The 18,063-nt window shown below is 39.5% G+C and overlaps 1 protein-coding gene across 1 annotated transcript in view; it reads right to left on the reverse strand.

Annotated features, from left to right (window-relative positions):
- MRPS6 (mitochondrial ribosomal protein S6) overlaps positions 1 to 18,063 on the reverse strand; it is a 64,405-nt gene that overhangs the window by 12,931 nt on the left and 33,411 nt on the right. Inside the window, exon 3 of the mRNA XM_061192691.1 lies at positions 2,306 to 2,445. Coding sequence (XP_061048674.1) covers positions 2,306 to 2,445 — 140 coding nt within the window. The remainder of the gene's footprint in view (positions 1 to 2,305; positions 2,446 to 18,063) is intronic.

Here is an 18,063-nt window from a genome sequence, read left to right on the forward strand (position 1 = left end):
TTCTCACCATTTATACGCTAAGGTGTGTTGTGAATTTCCAGAAGGATTAGATCATGCAAGGCGTCCCACATCTTTTTTTTTTTTTTTGGCCGCGCTGCACAGTATGTGCAGCATGTGGGTCTCAGTTCCCTGACCAGGGATCAAACCCGCGCCCCCTGCAGCGGAAGCTCGGAGTCTTAACACTGGACTGCCAGGAAAGTCCCTTTTTTTCACTTTTTTTTTTTTTTTTTTTTAAGGCTTCCCACATCTGACTGATCACACACACCCTCCATTTTTGGTGGAGCATATCTGTATCACTAGCATTTCAGAGACCACACTTTGGAAAACACTACCTCAAGCAAATAAATACCAGATACTGATTTATCCTCAGAAAAGCAAACTTAAAACATGAACCTCCCACACTGGAGCTAGGCACCACCTTTTTATGTTGATGTATAATAGACACAGTATGATATATTTTAAGGATGCTGCTTCTCCTTCTCTGAGGAGTCTGAAAGTAAAAAAACAAACAAACAGAAAAACCACCCAGAAATAAAATCCTTAACCATAAATGAACTAAGTGACGGCAACACAGCCCTTGGTGGGGCACCGGCACCTTGTCAGGAATCTGGAATGTAGGTCTGGTGTTGTCAGCAGCTCTGGCTTGATTCCAGGCGAGCTCTTCCCAGATCTGAGTTTATTCTATCCATAAAGGAGAAAGAGTACCACCCTACCCCAGCACTGCACACAGAGGCCTGAAAACTAGATGAGTTAATGCGGCAGTTCTCAAAGCGTGGTCCTCACAGTAGCAGCAGCAGCGCTACCCACGCACTGTGAGAAATGCAAATTCCAGGATGCTGGTCACACTAGCCCTCAACAAGGTCGAATCCTCTACTTGGAAAGGGGGCAGAAGAAAGCATTCCTACTGTACATCCATGAAAGCACATAATGAGGAAACTGACTTCTCTCCCTGTTCAGTGCCTTCCATCACAGAACCTGGCTAATAACTCTTGGCCAAAGTTTATATGCTTCTCTTAAAAAAAAAAAAAAGGCAAAAGGATTCGTAGCCTTGCTATTAAAACCAAACCCCTTTGTTTGGTTTAAGTTTTAAAAAAATGTTATACACACAGTCTCCATCGCTTACTGTTGTTATGATTGTGGAGAGGAATAAGCCACCGAGCATTTCAGGTTGCCTAGCAACACCTCAGGCACACTCTTCAGAGGTGCTCTCAAGAAGCTGAACACTAGCACAAAACAAGGTGAAGCAATAAAAAGAAACGTGCAGTCTGTGCCACATCTCGGCAGAAGGTTTACAAGCAGTAAGAAAGCCTGGCGTGAGGTGTGACTTTACTCGGGCCCATCACATGTAGCAAACCTGCACAAGGCTGCTCGCCCCACATGACTAAAAGCAGCATCATACAACACCCAGTACTGTCCGCAGAGCACATCTTCAGAGGTTATTTCATTTGATCACTGTGACAAAGTGGATGGGAGAACGACCACCTGAGTTCAGTATCCAAGGAAGCTAAGTGACTTGGTCTAGGCCACACAGCTGGGAGCCCCAGAAGGAGAATCAAGTCTCCTAGTCCTGGACTTTCCCTGCTATGCTAAAAACTGATTCCCATTTCTCTATCACCTACTTCTAGGAAACCCAACAAAATAAGATTCTTCCTCCAAACCAGAAACCTTGGGCATAAGTTTAGAGAAGCGGCAAACCAACCCAACAAACAAACTGACCTCGAAGAATTTCTACAAAGATAGGTATCACTATAAAATCAAATCCTTGACATGTTTGAGGAACTTGCTATATACTATGTGAGAAAAAAGCCCCGTTACTTTTGTGATTAAAATTGTGATTAAAATTGGCTGGAATAGGTAAAACCATTTTCCTATTGGGGATTTTAGGCTCTGGTTATACACATTAGTAATAAGAAGTACATTTTGCTTGTTATCTGCAACCTTCATATTTACAAAGGATGCACTGAGTAGGTGGACAACACATTGCTCAATGAGGTGTTTTAAAGGTGAAAGTTAAAGAAATGCCCGGGGAAAACAGTGCTTAAGTTGACGAGAAAAGTTTCCCACAATCAAAAGCTTATAAATAATGTGTTACTGCTGGCATGACCTCTTTTGGGGCTCTGATTAGCTTATTGTGGGTCAGCATAAATGCATCCCATCTGCAACACAACATTGCTAGGGTACGTACCTGCACACCACCTGGCACAGTGGGGACCTATGAGCGTCTAATAACTCCTGAGATGAATTACACAGCGCTCCTTACGGAGCCCACCAAAGGCACGTGTCCAGTGACTCACGAAGGACTTACCCTCCCCTGGTGTGCCGCTGACTGTGGGCGGAGATCCTATAAGGAAGCGCACGCTCGCCCAGGTTCTCCAAGTTCCTCACCACAGCCCCTCTGTCCATCAGGGTTTCTAGTGTACGCTTCAAAGCAGCAGCGGTCTCTGGCTGTTTTTTGTTTTTGTTTTTAAAAAGAAGAAAAAAACACATCAGAATCAATGTAAGAACTAGAATGATTAAGTGTGGTCAGTTCCAATCATAACAGCTCTATTGGTAGGGATCTTTGGGTAAAAGCAACAGAAACTACTTTTGGCTAACTTAAAGTTTAAAAAAAAAAAAGAGAGAGAGAAAGACACATTTATCATAAGGATATGAGATAGCTCACAGATACGAAGGAAAATCTGAAGCAGCAGGCCTCGGAGAGTTCAGGGACCAGAGCAGCTCCAGGGATCTGGGAGGCAGGAACTAATGAGTGTTGTCTTCAGAGCACCTTGGCCAGGATGAATCAGCGCCAATCACTGTCAGTCCTTGTAGCCCATGATTCAAAATTCAAATTCCAGGGAAAGAGCATCCTCTTGGCAGGACACTTTGATTGACCATCTCACCAAAACCATAGACAGCCAGTGGGAAAAGGGGTTGTCTCCCAAAGAAAAACTGAGAGATTGTAACCAAAAGGGAGAAAGGATGAGTAAGACCCAATCTCTGCCCGCATGGAGCTTACAATCTAATAAAGACATGAACTCAAAAACCCACGTAAGAAGACCAGAAGGCAGAACACCGGAAGTGACATAGGGACCAGAGCAGAACACCAGAAGTGACATAGGGACCAGAGAGCTCATGAGAAGAGAAAGCACATTCAGTTGGAAGAAGGGTTCCATTAAAGAAAGCGGTCTCGAGGGGAGCCCTGGAAAATGACAACGGGAGATGCAAAGAAGAAACAAACCAAGCATTGAGTAAAAGAGCAGAGACAAGAAAGTATTGAGGAAACAGCTAGGAGTCCTATCCGATGAAGTTCAGGACAAGGAGGACTGAGAAGTTAAGATTGTAGGTTGGGTCCAAGTATATAAACAATCAATATCTGTTACTAAAAAACAAAATTGAAACAATATAAAATCCCATCATCCAGAGATAAAAGACTTTAAATATTTTGGTGAATTTCCTTCCAGATAGCCCTCTATGCACATGTATACACCAAAAACTTTTGGAAGAAAAGACACTTTATAGGGGTAAACTTGAGAAGACACAACTAACGGAATGTGGAAAATGAGGGAGAGGCGTGGCAAAAGAGGGGCACCAAACATGGTGGCTGGGAGAATGGGGTTATTATTAACAGCTAAAGGGAAATCTGGACAAGCTGGCTGGGGACACAAAAGATGACTCTGGTTTAGGACATGCTGAGTCTGAGATGCCCACAGTTCCTCCAGGCTGACCTCTCAAGATATAAACCTTAAGCTCAAAACAACAGGGCAGGCTAGAATTACACATTTAACAGTCATCTGCAGAGAAGGGCTATCTGAAACCCCGGGAGGGGTGAGAGCACTGAGGGAGGGTGTGGGGTGAGAAGAAAAGAGACCAACAACAGAACCCGGGGGAGTGCAAACATTTGGGGGCGGACAAGAGGACTCAGAAGTCAGAGAAGCAAACAGCAAAAGAAAAACCAGACCTGCCTCGTCACAGAAACTAAGGAAAGAGGCAGCCTCCAGAATGACAGGATGGAGATGAAGAAAAAACCACAGCACGGTGACTGCACGGTCACTTAGCAAGATGGGGCTAAAAGCTAGATTGCAAAGGTAGAGGTGAAGGAAAGAGAAAGCTCTAGAGCCTGAGGGGCAAACAAATTTGAGTAAAATGTTTGAGGAGAGAGAAAACACAAGGAAGTTAGCAGTTAAAGGGGAATGAACCAGTCGAAGGATAAAATGTAGGATGTTTTAAATATCATCATCAATGGCCAACATGATTTGCTGCGTAACTGCTACGTGATCAACACAGATCTAGTGTTTTATTGGTACAAATTTAATCTTCACCACACAAAAAAAAAGGGAGCCAAGAAGGTTGATAGATTTGGAAACTGGGCCTCTGAGAGATGTCATGACTTTGAGATTACATGACAGTTAACAGTGGAAGAGCCTGATGCAAAGAAAAGGAACACTGACAAAAGTCAAATCGGGGGAGGAGGCCAGAGGACACCTTGGCAAGGAAAAGAGTACTTCTCCTCAGACATAAGTGAAGAAATGCAAGCAGAGAAATCTTCAACGCAGGAGTGAACTTAAGAAAAGGCTACCTTCCAGTGGCTCATTTTGGATCAAATGAAAAGAAAACTGCAGAACAATTTTAAGTGTGCACTCTAGTAACTGAAGAAAATCCACTATATACCTGTATATTTTCTTTCTGAAAAATACTGCTAAAATGCTGTGAATGCACTAAGTATTAGTTTAAGGTTTAGAAATAAAATTTCTACTTCTATTTCATATTGTAGCCCACTAGGGATTTTTTAAATTCCTACTGAAAATTATGTGTGTTTATATATTTAACCAGCCTTATGATAAACAGAAACTTCCTGAAAACAAAAATAAGGGCCAAAATCTCTTTGCATTAACGCTAACTAGGTAAAAAGTCTATGGTAATTTCTCCTTATGATTGTAAACAGATATTTTTATATAATTCTAAATCAAACAGAGCCTAAATTCTTCTCACATTTCATTAGTTCACAGACATTTCAGTATTTTGCAGAAACCTCATTACTAACAGCAGGGTAATATTTCATTTCATTAAAAATGCTATTTCTTGACTCGGTATTGCATCAATAAACTTATGATAAGTAGATGAACAGTGTATCCAAATAAAGAATGGGTAAGGGAGAACACACACACACACACACACACACACACACACACACTTTGATTACAGTCTGCTGATTAGCTACCCAAATCATAAATTTTAATTCAGTTTTGCCTGATTAAAAAGGAATATATCTCAATGCCTCGTTTAAATTCCAACTGAAGAGTTTACAGTATGAAACATGGAGCTCTTCTGAAGTAAGAGCTTGTATAATAAAAGATTTGCTTCTGTCCAAAAAAGGGGAAAGGCTACCTAACAAGAATGTAACTTGGGAAAATATCAAAACACATTTTAACTTCAGCATGTCAAGGTCAAATTGCAGACTGTTTGAATGGCCACATTCATTTCACTGTAATTCAAATTACCCAAAAGTTTAAAAAGATGAAGGAGGGGTTAAAAGACTTCCTGTTTATTAAGGGAGCTGCTCAACTTGTCCCATATACCTACCACATCACTCTTAAGTCAAGGGTCAGCAATCCAGGGCCCGTGGGCCATATCTAGCTCACTACCTCCTTTTGCAAATAAAGCTTTACTGGAACACAGCCAGCTCAGGCATTTACATAGTGTCCATGGCTGCTTTCATGCTAAAAGCAGACTTGAAATTACAGCAGAGGCTATATGACCCTCAAAGTCTACACTAGTTACTATCTGGCCAACCTCTGCTCTACAGTGTAATGGACTGAGGGAAGCTGGCAAGGCCTCAATCCACTCACCCTAAAATGTACCACAGATAATACCATGAGCCTGGGCCACTGAGCTACAGACAGTGAGTTCCCCATGGGATGGGTCCTCAGGTAGAAACACAGGGCGCCAACCTAATAAGGAACATCAGCCTGACTGTTCAAATCACCACAGGATTCAGAAGGGATTCTACAAAATCACCATTCCACCCACCAAGCTCCTAATCTAATCAATCCAGGCTTTCAACTTCCCTCACTGGTGAAACTTCTAAGTCTATTAAAACAAAAATTTTAGGCTTCCAAAAGAAAAAAAAAAAAAGCTCTGCTCAACACAGCACAATGTTCGATTTGTAAAAACATATGGTCTACAGGAAGCACACGATCTTGCTGGCGTAATTCTCATTTGCAAGGTCTCTGAACCCTTTAATTCCAACTATTCTGAGAGGTTGTGCGCATGTGCCCCTTACGGGCTTCTCTCACCCCATCTGAAAGCAGCTCCTTAAGACTTTCCTCCAACCCACCATATGTCAATGAAACACAATTCTGTTACAGCACAGATTGGAGAGCCAAAAACGTTCACTTGGACAAAAAAAGTATGGAAAAGAAACAGTGAATGAATGCGAACGGGAACTAGGAAAACTGGACTCCAGTCGCAGCTCCTTCACTAATGCTATGCAACTCTTTAAATTATTAAATTTAATAATAACTTATTAAAATTTATCCATTTTAAAGTTGTGCCTCAGTTTCCTCATGTGCTAAATTAGTGGTTCTCAACAAATTTTCTGTCTCTATAAGCCTCTCACAAACAACATTTATGTCACAATTCTCAAAATATCCTGGGGGCACAAAGTTTTTAAAAAGTCTCTCTCTTTTCTTCTGATATCCTCATCACCCCAAAGTGCCCCGCCCACCTCAGGGACTCTTTACGTCATTCTCATTTACTTCTACACAGCAATTTATGAATATCCTTTCATCACGGGAATGTAAGCTTCAGGAGAGCAAGCACTTTTGTCTATCTTGTACACAACTGTACTCCCCAAATCTACAAGAGTCCATATCATGGAGCGGGCGCTAGAAATGGTCGTTGAATAAATTAGCGTATCAAATGTACCTCCCCAAGAGGGTCTCTTGCTTACTTACTCTCATTTTCCCCCCTGAGGGACTGGAAGTTTCCTCGTTTCTCTAATACAATTTGAAGCCACTTTTCATATACAACATACCTCACTATCAGGGTAGTGACCATAATACTGAAGCAACATTACAGTACTAGCGTTTTTCTGTTTATTTCATGTAGTGCCAAAACGCTGTTAATACCAATACTACAGTTTAAAAGAATCCAGAATTCATCTAATAGAAGTGAAACTAAATATTTCATGTATTTCAGAAATATAAAGTACAAACATACATAAACATAAATGTTAAACTTGGATTGTTCTAATTATCTGTGATAAGATATAATACTATCCAAAGAATTTACACTAAACAATACTTAAAAAAAGAAAGTTCATCCTAGACAAAACTAAAACCAAATTTTGATCTTATTATTATTAATTACTGGACCTACTGGTGTTCAGGCTACAAAAGAAGACTTAGGGAAAACCCAACAGCTAACTTCAAATATTTGCAGGGCTACTATGTAGAAGATAGGTATGTTTTATTTTGATTGGACACTGAGAAACTGGAATCAAAAGGTAAAAATTACAGAGACGCAGAGCATTGATGCATAAACAAGAACACATTTCTGAAAATTACAGCTATATGAGAGTGAAATAGGCTGCCTTGTAAAGAACTGACCTTCCCATCACTCGAAATGCAAAGATATGGGATGACCATCATACCAATCTTTGCACCGGGTGGGAGGTTAGACTTTTCGACTTCTAAAGCCCCTGCTGAGATTAAATTCCAATACTATTCTGGCACCACTCATCATTCTGAAGGACATTCTGAAGTGAAACCGCCTTTTTACAAACACTACAATTGCATGGTGGTGAGGAATACACTACTAGTAAAGTTTGGTGGTGGTGCCTAGATTTATATGAAGGCACCAGCTGTTTTACCCACTACTGCTTTTGCAGTGATCCCCTGAAAAGGTCTCTGGGAAGTCCAAGGCTCCTCAAATCACATTTGGCAAACTGCAGTTCTAGGGATTCTAATGGGCAAAGTTTCTATAAAAAAGAATAAAGAGCAAGGAGGTGAGGAAAATAAAAGGAAGGACATCTCTACTTGCCCCTCAAATAAAATCCCCATTCAGTAAGGTTATTTAAGCTAAGAATTCATGGGAATATCATAAACACCATCGGTCAATGACCAGTATTTAATCTAATTAAACTTATTTTCATCCCAGAAGAGAAGCTTTTCAACAAAATTATCTTGTAAATTATACTCTCTGGCAAAGACAGTTTTGAACCAGTGGCCCTCGGGTGCACCCAGCTATCACTACAACACCCTCACGGCCCACCAGGAAATGAAAACCACATAGAATCCACAACATTTAATGGCGTGAAGCATCTACCTACACCTCACCCTTCTCACTCTACAAAGAGCAGTGCAACTCCCAGGAGCAAGTAGGATTTAGGGAAGGCAGAGCCAGGTCAGAAAACTGTCAAAACCTGTGAAAATGTAAATGTAAAAGCCTTTCCCAATCGACGCTGCATCTTAATTCCAAGGTTTATCTCCTTAAGAAAATTTCCTTGAAATTTACATTTCCAAATAGAGAGAATGTACCTGGAAATTCTGCATTGAGAGTCTCACAGCAATTTGAAAAAGAAAATCTGTGAGCACAGCTTTCAACAGAAGAACCAGCTTCCAGGGAAAGCTCTGTCACTAGCAGACCTCAGTTGGAAGAAGAGAATGGACACCACCTACCTCAAAATGTGTGAGGTGCCAGCACTGCCTAACATCTACAGAGCCCAACTTTGGGAATGATTCCATGGGAACTGTTTTATCAAATATTTTTATGACTCAGTAGAACCTCTTTGCCCCACAATTTATTGAATCAAGAGCTGCAGTCCTCCCAGTAATTAAGGATAAAAATTACTAAGCACAGAAGCTATTTTAAAAATTAGAATAAAATTCAGTAAGGGCAAGCCTAGAACACTAAAAAAAGTAAAGATACATAAATACATGCAGGAACATGATTATACTTACCTATAATGGACTATTATACACTATATAACTTGTAGGTAAGTGACTAGAAAAGTAACTCTTAAAGATTTTTTAAAGGTCAAAGATAGAAAACACTTGAGATCTTTTAACTGCTCTACTACTTTGCCCATGAATCATTAAACCATTTATTTTAAAAAATACAAAATAACTATGAACAAAGACTTAACAGACTTTAAAAAGCAGGGTAGAGGACAGGAGAAGAAGAGACGGGAACCAATACACATCAAGTGCACTGGGAAAGTAACAAATACTCTAATGAGGTGAAAAACTGTTTCTTTTTATAAGCCACTGTTGTGTACTCTGCAAACCGAAAATATCTCAAAATTTTAAAATTATGTTAAATACTGAAAATTCACAGTTCAGACATATCAAGTGATCATTTAACCGTTAAAGCAATAGAGCCCTAAGAGTTGCTGAAGCATGTACTAAGTGAAAAGCACTCATAATATGATATTCAATTTACACACTCATCTTCATGAGAAACAATTATGGGGGGGCATCTAGAACCCTCCATTGCAGAACAATTTTAAAATAATCTTAATGGCATAAATCAGCTGTAAAAGAGAAGGTGTATAGTATACACCCACATCTGGAAATGGAGTGAGAACAAACTGGACGATTTCTTATAAATATACCAAACTCTGTGGGTATCAGAAATACAGGTTGAACCTTATGAAACTGCCATTTGGGAGGATCAAGAACAGTCCAAATATTGACCATTTCTTAAGGCTCAACCTAATAGCTACCCACAAACATTCCTCTCAAAGTGCCTCCTTCAAGACAAGTTATTTCCAAGTTGCTCACTGTGAAATCCACCTCCAAAAGGATAGCCACGGGGATATGAAACACAAAGTCCCTGCCCTTTAGAAGTCCGTGATGTAGATATGCAGACACACATAAGTAACTAATAAAGGGAGGGTGAAACACTTCTGACTGGTGGTTTGGAGATGGCAGACCTCAGCCAGACTCTAAAGGCTGAAGAACACCTCTTCAAGAGGTAGAAGGAGCGTTAGTTAGGGTCCTCTCAGAGCAGGTCTGGATTAAGAAGGTTCTGATGGAATTTATATTTGAGGTAGAATCAATGTGGACACTGTACTCAGTACAGGTAGAAGCCATTGCTTTTTTCCACTCGTGGCAATTTTTTTTGCCTAGAACATTAAGATTTAGTTTCTTCAAACACACTTTTAGTAAAAATGTAAACTTTCTGGAGGGCAATTTGGCAATATATATTAGTTTAAAATATGTATGCCTTCAATGCTACAGCCACTTCTAGGAAATTGCTCTATGAAAACTGTCATACCCACGCACAAGGATTTAGCTATGAAAATACCACAAAATTACTAGGATAGTGAATAAATGGAAATGTAGTTCTTCATTAATAGGAGTCTGGTTCAATAAATTATTTTTACTGATTGAACAAGTACTATGCAGCCATTAAAACAACAGGAATGCTGATCCTTACATACTGACATGAAAATATTATAACAATAAAATAAAGAAAAAACCCAGCTTGTACGGTCAGTCCACAGTTTTTCCCAAAAGAAAAAAAGTATTAAGATACATATATTTTAAAAGTCTGGATGAATATACAGCTAAACGATACCAGTTCTCCTTAGGTAGTAAGATGAGAGGAGTATTCTATTCTCTTCTTTCTGCACTTTATTATCTGATTTCTCTCACAATGAGCAATGAAAAGGTGATTTTAAAACTTTTGGGGTGGGGGTGGGAGCGAATTCAGTTTTGTTGTTTTAAGAAGAATTTCTTCCCCTGAGTCTATGCCAATTGCTATCTTACTAGATGCCACAGTTTGTGAATTCTGTGTCAAAGCCCTGAAACTATGCCTCAACATTTAGAACTCATGCCATATCCATACTGATTCCATATCCATATACGTTTTAAAAAATATAATAATCAGGGAGGTATAGATGGAGAGCTTTTCAGTGGTTAATGAAAGAGCCTTGTAAGTTATACTCCCAGCATCATGAGCTCTTAAAACTGGCTGCTCTGTCTCTTGGGAATCAGAGGAAAAACTGGAATCTCGAAGTCAGGAGCCCAGAGATCTCTGATCTCTGCTTCTAGAATCAGAGTAGACCAAAGAGATGTGATAGGAAAAGGCCAACTGTGGCCTTGAAAACACAACAGCCAATGAAAGCAAGATGATGCGAAAAATAAGAGGAGCCTGCCCATTCTATTGCCATGCAGCCAAGACTCAGATTCTTGAGATCTGGGAAATCTGACACAAAAATGTATTCTTTGGACGATATGATGAAAATAAAAAGAACCCAGGGAAGAATGGAAGAAAAAAATCAGAGGAATAAGGGTCCAACGACTGCCAGATTCAGCATAGATTAATGCTGTGCCAACAGCAAAGTGCAAATGAAGTAGAGTCACAGTTCGTAGCATGGCTGAATTTGCAAATATAAAAATAATAGGATGATTGGTAAAGTAACTTCAGCTGCAAGGTAGGCAGAATGTCTTTAAATCATTAACTGGACTTACCTTAAATGCAGTGGGCATCCAAGGGACCCCTGCAGCTAGTCCACACAGAGACATAAATACCGGCATTGGTATCAAAAGGCTATAAATGAATAAATTTAAAGAACTAACACAGAGAGCAAGAAGGAAGTCATGATTACATGAGATCCAACTTCACGTGAATTTACTAGTTGTCAATTACTTATGTGCCTAGGTTATCAGTAAACATGAGTAGTTCAACCATAATGCAGTTTTGTTCCTGAATAAACCCACTTCTTTCCAAGGTCTCAACTCAAAGAATGTCATTCAGAGGCCATTTAAGGCCAAAAGTGGGGGCTCATTTGCATATAACCAACCATTCCCTTTGTGATTCGGGTAAGTCAAAGGAAAAGGGCAGAATTACCAAGGCATTCCTCTAGAGCACATTAGAATCATCTGGGGAGCTTTTAAAATGAGATGCCTATGTCTCATCCTCAGATATTTTGATTCTATTGGTCTATTGGGGATTCAAAAATCTTGGGCACTAGGATTTTTCAAAGCTCCCCAGGTGTGGACAAAGGTTGAAAACCACATTCTAGTAGGAAGCTGGCTAGCTTCTCATCACTCCAAAGATGAATGATTCTGGCTGAAGTGTAGTTTATAAAGGATTTTCAGCAATGACCTCCTTCAACTCTAATTTAAGGAACATAAATGCTCCACTTTTCTCACAGTAATAATGGAGCCCTCCCTGAATGTGAAATGACAATCACAATAGGTGACTACTTGTGGTTAATACTGCCTGAACAGCTGGGAAAATGCCAAAATTAAGGTACCCATGTTTGCTATTCTGAGAACATTCCAAAATCCACAATCCTTTTACTGGGAGATTTCCATTTCTTTCCTCCTCATTCCCCTCCAGATGCACTTACAGATGAATAAAAGATGGGAAACAAGAAGATTGGCAGGAGTCCTGGTTACTATGGCAGCAAGTAAATGAAATGCCACAGCTCATGAAACTGATAGTGAGAGCAGGCATCAGGTAGACATCATGGAGCTGTACCTGTCTTGTTGATTGCTCTCCTTCATGCACAATTCAGTTCACTGCCTCCGCCTTATATTTCATCCTGTTCAGAGAGTAGAAGGGGGACAGCACTGGAATGACAGAGAGACCAAGGAGGTAAGAATCAGCAAAGGATGTTGACAGTAGAGACAAAAGGGTTATGAGAAAAGCCGATTTAGATTCTGTGAATCTTCTAAGCATCAGTGTACGGGTTTAGCAAAAATATCAGTCTGACTGGGTTAAGAGAAATTTTTTTTAAATATGCCTAGAAAGAATCAGAAACTTGGGCTTTGGCAAGACAGTCAGATTTGCATACCTTGCTGAACAACAGACCAAAAGTGTCTTCACCAACTAAGCCACTGCAATGGTGCGTATTAACTCAAGTGGTGGGAGGAAGGTACTTACGGGACTACACTGCTGCAAAGAGCAGGGAGGAGAAAGGGCATAAAAGCACAGAGGAACTGAAGGGATCAAAACACCCTTCGAGATTCAGCTACTTCCTAGGAAAAGTGTGCCTTTCCTCCCCTAATCCTATCTTGCAAGTGTAATTATTTAGAAGTGCATGTCCTTCCCTAACAAAGCCTCTTCAAGGTTGCTTCCTATTCATCTTTACTAGATGCTGGAGATGAAAAGAACCTGGCACACAGGATGCATTCGATAAATGTTTGATGAATACGTACATCAAAGAATAAATGGAAAGATAGATGAGAGATGGAAGTAACTAACTCTACTTAATTCAACTAGAAAGGAAGAAAGGATTAAACTAAAAAATGAAATAAAATTCAAGGAGAAATAAGATCTTCATTGCAAAAAGGAAAACAGCATATATATATATAATGCGTATATATAATGTATATGTGTGTATATATATATATATATATATATATATATATATATATATATATAAAGGCAGAGATACATAATAAAGTTAAGCATATCCTGTTAGTCAAAAACAGAGATATATATGGTCAAGGAACTAGGAACAAACAGGTGGAAGGTGGAAATAAAGACATAGTGGGAGAGACTTCCCTGGTGGCGCAGTGGTTAAGAATCCGCCTGCCAATGCAGGGGACCCAGGTCTGAACCCTGGTCCGGGAAGATCCCACATGCCGCGGAGCAACTAAGCCCGTGCGCCACAACTACTGAGCCTGTGCTCTAGAGCCCATGAGCCACAGCTGCTGAAGCCCATGCACCTAGAGCCCGTGCTCTGCAACAAGAGAAACCACCGCAATGAGAAGCCCACGCACCGCAACGAAGAGTAGCCCCCCGCTCGACGCAACTAGAGAAGAGCCCGTGCGCAGCAACGAAGACCCAACACAGCCAAAAATAAATTAATTAAAAAAAAAAAAAACATAGTGGGAGACACGTAAAGGTGCCTCCAAACTTCTAAAGATTCTTGGGACTAATAAAACCAATGGACATTCAACTCCTAGAGTGTACAAGAGAATATAACAAAACTCAGCCTCCAAAAACCCATGAAAACTTCTGGTAACTGAGTCAGCAAGCTTCATGTAGAGACAATAATATTTTACAGAGAATATGCCATAGGGCATGACAATAAAGTTTCAAATTAGAATTGGAAGGAGAGTAAAACCCAAAGTAACGATAGCCCTCATTTTGTTGTGTTTATTTCTCCTTCCAGTCTAAAATCAGCAGCCTCTACACCCTGGAGTACTGCATTCAAACTTGGAGGTCACATATAAAAGTTGTCTAACTCCTAAGATAAGCAGAATTTTTAAACTCCCACTGTGCTTCTGGTTGACAACATGTTCTTTTAGGATAAGGCAGCAACTGGCAACAGGCTCTGAAATTTTAAGCTTCAAATGCTAAGTGAAGAGTGGATACCAGGATTTCCCAGTAAGTTGGAGTATTCAACATAAGCATGTTATGCTCCCTCCTGAAAACCTACTATAACTACTGTAAAGGAGTGGTTTTTTTGTTTGGTTTTTTTTTTAACGTACAACTCTGCAAGAATGAGGGAGAAAAGAGGGGAAAACAGCAATTCAATTTTAGAAAAAAAGAAAGCAGATGGAGAAAAGCAGCAATGGGGAAAACCAAGAGTCAACCATATTTACACTGCAGAATTCCCCAAAAGATCTGGGAATTGGCAACACTGAGTACACCTCTGAAAATGGGGGTGAGTGGGGGACTAAAATAAAGTTGGTTGAAAGTTTATGAAAGTTGGTTGGACCCCTAGCTGCATGTTTGGAGGTTGATTCTCTGGAGTGGGTAAAACAGAGAAGTACATGGACTGCAGGACACAGGCACAGCTGTAAGAAGAGATACTATACCAAAAAGGAATTAAGAAAAAAAGGCACACTGCATGCTGAAGACCCCTGTGCTCTTTCTCCCGACTGGCTTCCAGAATGATGGCCCAAGGCCTTTTATCCTTCAAAGAACCTTCTTTGGGGAATCTGACCTGTTCTAAAGAGACTGCAGGAGTCATCCAACCAACAGCCAGGCCCTGAAGGCCCGACAATGAGGCCAAGAAACTCCACCCACACACTAAGAGCATTTTTTTAGTCCACCCCATTAAACATAAGCAAACCACCAAAGATCAGAACACATTTGTGAAAAGCCTTTAACATGTGAGACCAACACAAACAAAATAAAAACTGGAGGAGACAATGCAGAAGGAGAAAACTTTAGCATCTTCAAAGATGAGAAAATACAGCATACATGAAATACAGAACAAGGCTATAAAAAAGAAAGATTTGGGGAACAAAGGATCTCTTAAAAATTAAAAACCTGACAGAAATTTAAAAGAAATTCTTTTTTAACAGAAGGGTTGGAAGATAAAGTTTAGATACACCTCTAGAAAGACCAAAAAGACAAAGATGAAAATTAAAAGACTGTATGAAATCAATTGGACCAGTCCAGAAGATCCAAGACATGAACAAAAGAGGTTCCAAAAGAGGAGAAAACCTACCCCCAAACTGAAGGACACGGGGTTGACAAACTGAAAGAGGCCACTGAGGGCCAGTACAAGTGAAAGAAAAGCTTTCTTCAAGGCACATGATCATGAAGTTTTAAAACACAGGGATTAGAAGCTAGAAAAGAATGGTCTTATGTTTACACATTTCTGAAGGAAACTACTTCCCAATCCAGAATTCTATATTCAGCCAAACTTTCAGACAAATGAGTAGAATAAAAACACTTTTAGACATGCAAAAACTTTAATTCTAAGGCACTGTAAAATTGAAAAAAAATAAGTAAATGTGTCAGTATTATCAGATTTCTTGCTGTTGGAGAAGGGAGATACAAACATAGAAAGGGGAGGCTAAAAAGAAACCTCTGGTGCTGGTTTACAACTGGAGGCATCAGTAGATGTGTACGTGAACTTCCTAGTTCTGTACACTGACCATGTTTACCTCTGTAAGAATGAGCACACCCAGACCTTAGTTTCTAAACACCATACCCTACTAAATGCCTGATCCTGAATGGGTCAGGGAAAGTACAAGATGAGCCTGGAACACTTTGTTGTGCTGGAAAATAAGGAAGTACTCAAAAAAACGATGGAAAGTGCCACAGGACACAAACTAGCCTGAAGGGAGACCTGCTAGCTAAATCTGGAAAACATCTGAGCAAAATAATGACAGTAATGAATTATAACCCACTAAATAATACATGAGTTCAAACTGATAAATAAATGGGGAAAAGGGGAAACTCTTGATTTCAGGATAGTTAAAAAAAAAAAAAAAGTTAGAAAAATCACTGTTTCACACCACCACAGTAATAACTTACTCAGGCAAGAATTATCAATGGGGCTTCCCTGGTGGCACAGTGGTTAAGAATCATCCTGCCAATGCAGGGGGGACAGGTTCGAGCCCTGGTCTGGGAAGATCCCACATGCCACAGAGCAACTAAGCCCATGCGCCACAACTACTGAGCCTGCGCTCTAGAGCCCGCAAGCCACAACTACTGAAGCCCGCACGCCTAGAGCCCGTGTTCCACAACAAGAGAAGCCACCGCAATGAGAAGCCTGCGCACCTCAACAAAGAGTAGCCCCTGCTCACAACAACTAGAGAAAGCCCGCGCACAGCAACGAAGACCCAACACAGCCAAAAATAAACAAATAAAATAAACAAATTTATTTTAAAAGAAAGAATTATCAATGGATGCTAAAACTAGGGATTCAAGTTTGATGAGGAATAAGTTATTTACATAAACTCTATCTCCCCACAATTTACTTATTACCAAAGGGGAAAACATTAACTAGACAGTGGAGAGACCTGGTAGGTACCACCTCAATCAAGTATCAAAGTTAATGTCAACAATAATGAGACAACACAACACATGCCTCTCAGTGTGAGGCTTTGAGGACATATTATTGCTTACGTTGTAGTCCTGCCAAAAATGCATAGTGTGAATCGAATCATGAGGAAACAACCCTAAATAGGGGTGGCATTCACAAAATGACTGGCCTCTAAACTTCAAAAATATCAATACCACAAAAGACAAAAAGAACAGCTGACGAACTATTTCAGACTAAAGGAGATAGACATAAGAGCTAAATGCAATGAACTGGTTTCCAAACTTAAAAAAAAAAAGTTGCTATAAAAGAACATTACTGAAACAGCAACATTTGAATAGAGACTTTAGATTAAAATATCGTACCAGTTACTTCCCAGATTTTGATAATTATATTGTGATTATCCTTGTCTTAAGAAATATATCTCTAAGTACTTAGAAGGTAAAGGGGAATGATGTCTGCAACTTATGTTTTCAAATGGTTCAGGAAAGTGTCTAATGAGAGAATGACAAAGCAACTGTGGCAAAATATTAACTACTATGAATCTGGATGAAAATGATTCCTGGGTTCTTCAAACTATTCTTGCAACTTTCCTATAATTTGGAATTATTTCAAAATTAGAAATGAAAAAACTAAGAATATTTTTATTTATTCAATGTTTTATATACAACTCAATTCTCAGTCAGTATTTGCAAGTCCATGTTTACCAAGGTAAACAATGGCAATAATTGGTGGGGGAAACCCACTGGAACTCTTCATGAGCCAAGAGAAAAGGAACTGAGATACAACCTTTTGAGGGTAGACATGTGTTCATATTGAAAATACTTAGTCACAGAAGTGTAAATTTTTCATTTTATTCAAAGTTGGTACAGAAGTGCTAACATTTCCATAAAATAATTACTATACTTCAGTTACAGGACAAAATACCACAGAAAGGAATATACTTTGCAAGAAATGTAGCTCATCTTAAGTTTCCAAATACTTTTAAAGGCTAATGCAGCAGCTGGCAAAATAACACATAGTACACAAAGAACAGTGTATTTTACAGAGTCAGTAATGAAAACTGACAGCTCTTTAGCAGATTTGCTTCATTTTTTTCATTTTTAAACAGTAACACTTTTAAAAACACATTAAACCAAGATCATACATGTCTACAATTTAAAAAATAAGATTGTATACAATAGGTTAGAATAAGTCAAGTTAGAATTGTCCTGTATGGTTAACAATCCTAAATCTACAATTTTAATTGTATTCCTTTCAATATGGAAGTAACCTGGTTTATACCAAATTCTACTTTCTGCTTGCAACTAAAACACTGTACAGTGAGATGGACCTGA

The sequence above is a fragment of the Eubalaena glacialis genome, chromosome 6, assembly GCF_028564815.1.
Source record: "Eubalaena glacialis isolate mEubGla1 chromosome 6, mEubGla1.1.hap2.+ XY, whole genome shotgun sequence".
NCBI lineage: Eukaryota > Metazoa > Chordata > Mammalia > Artiodactyla > Balaenidae > Eubalaena > Eubalaena glacialis.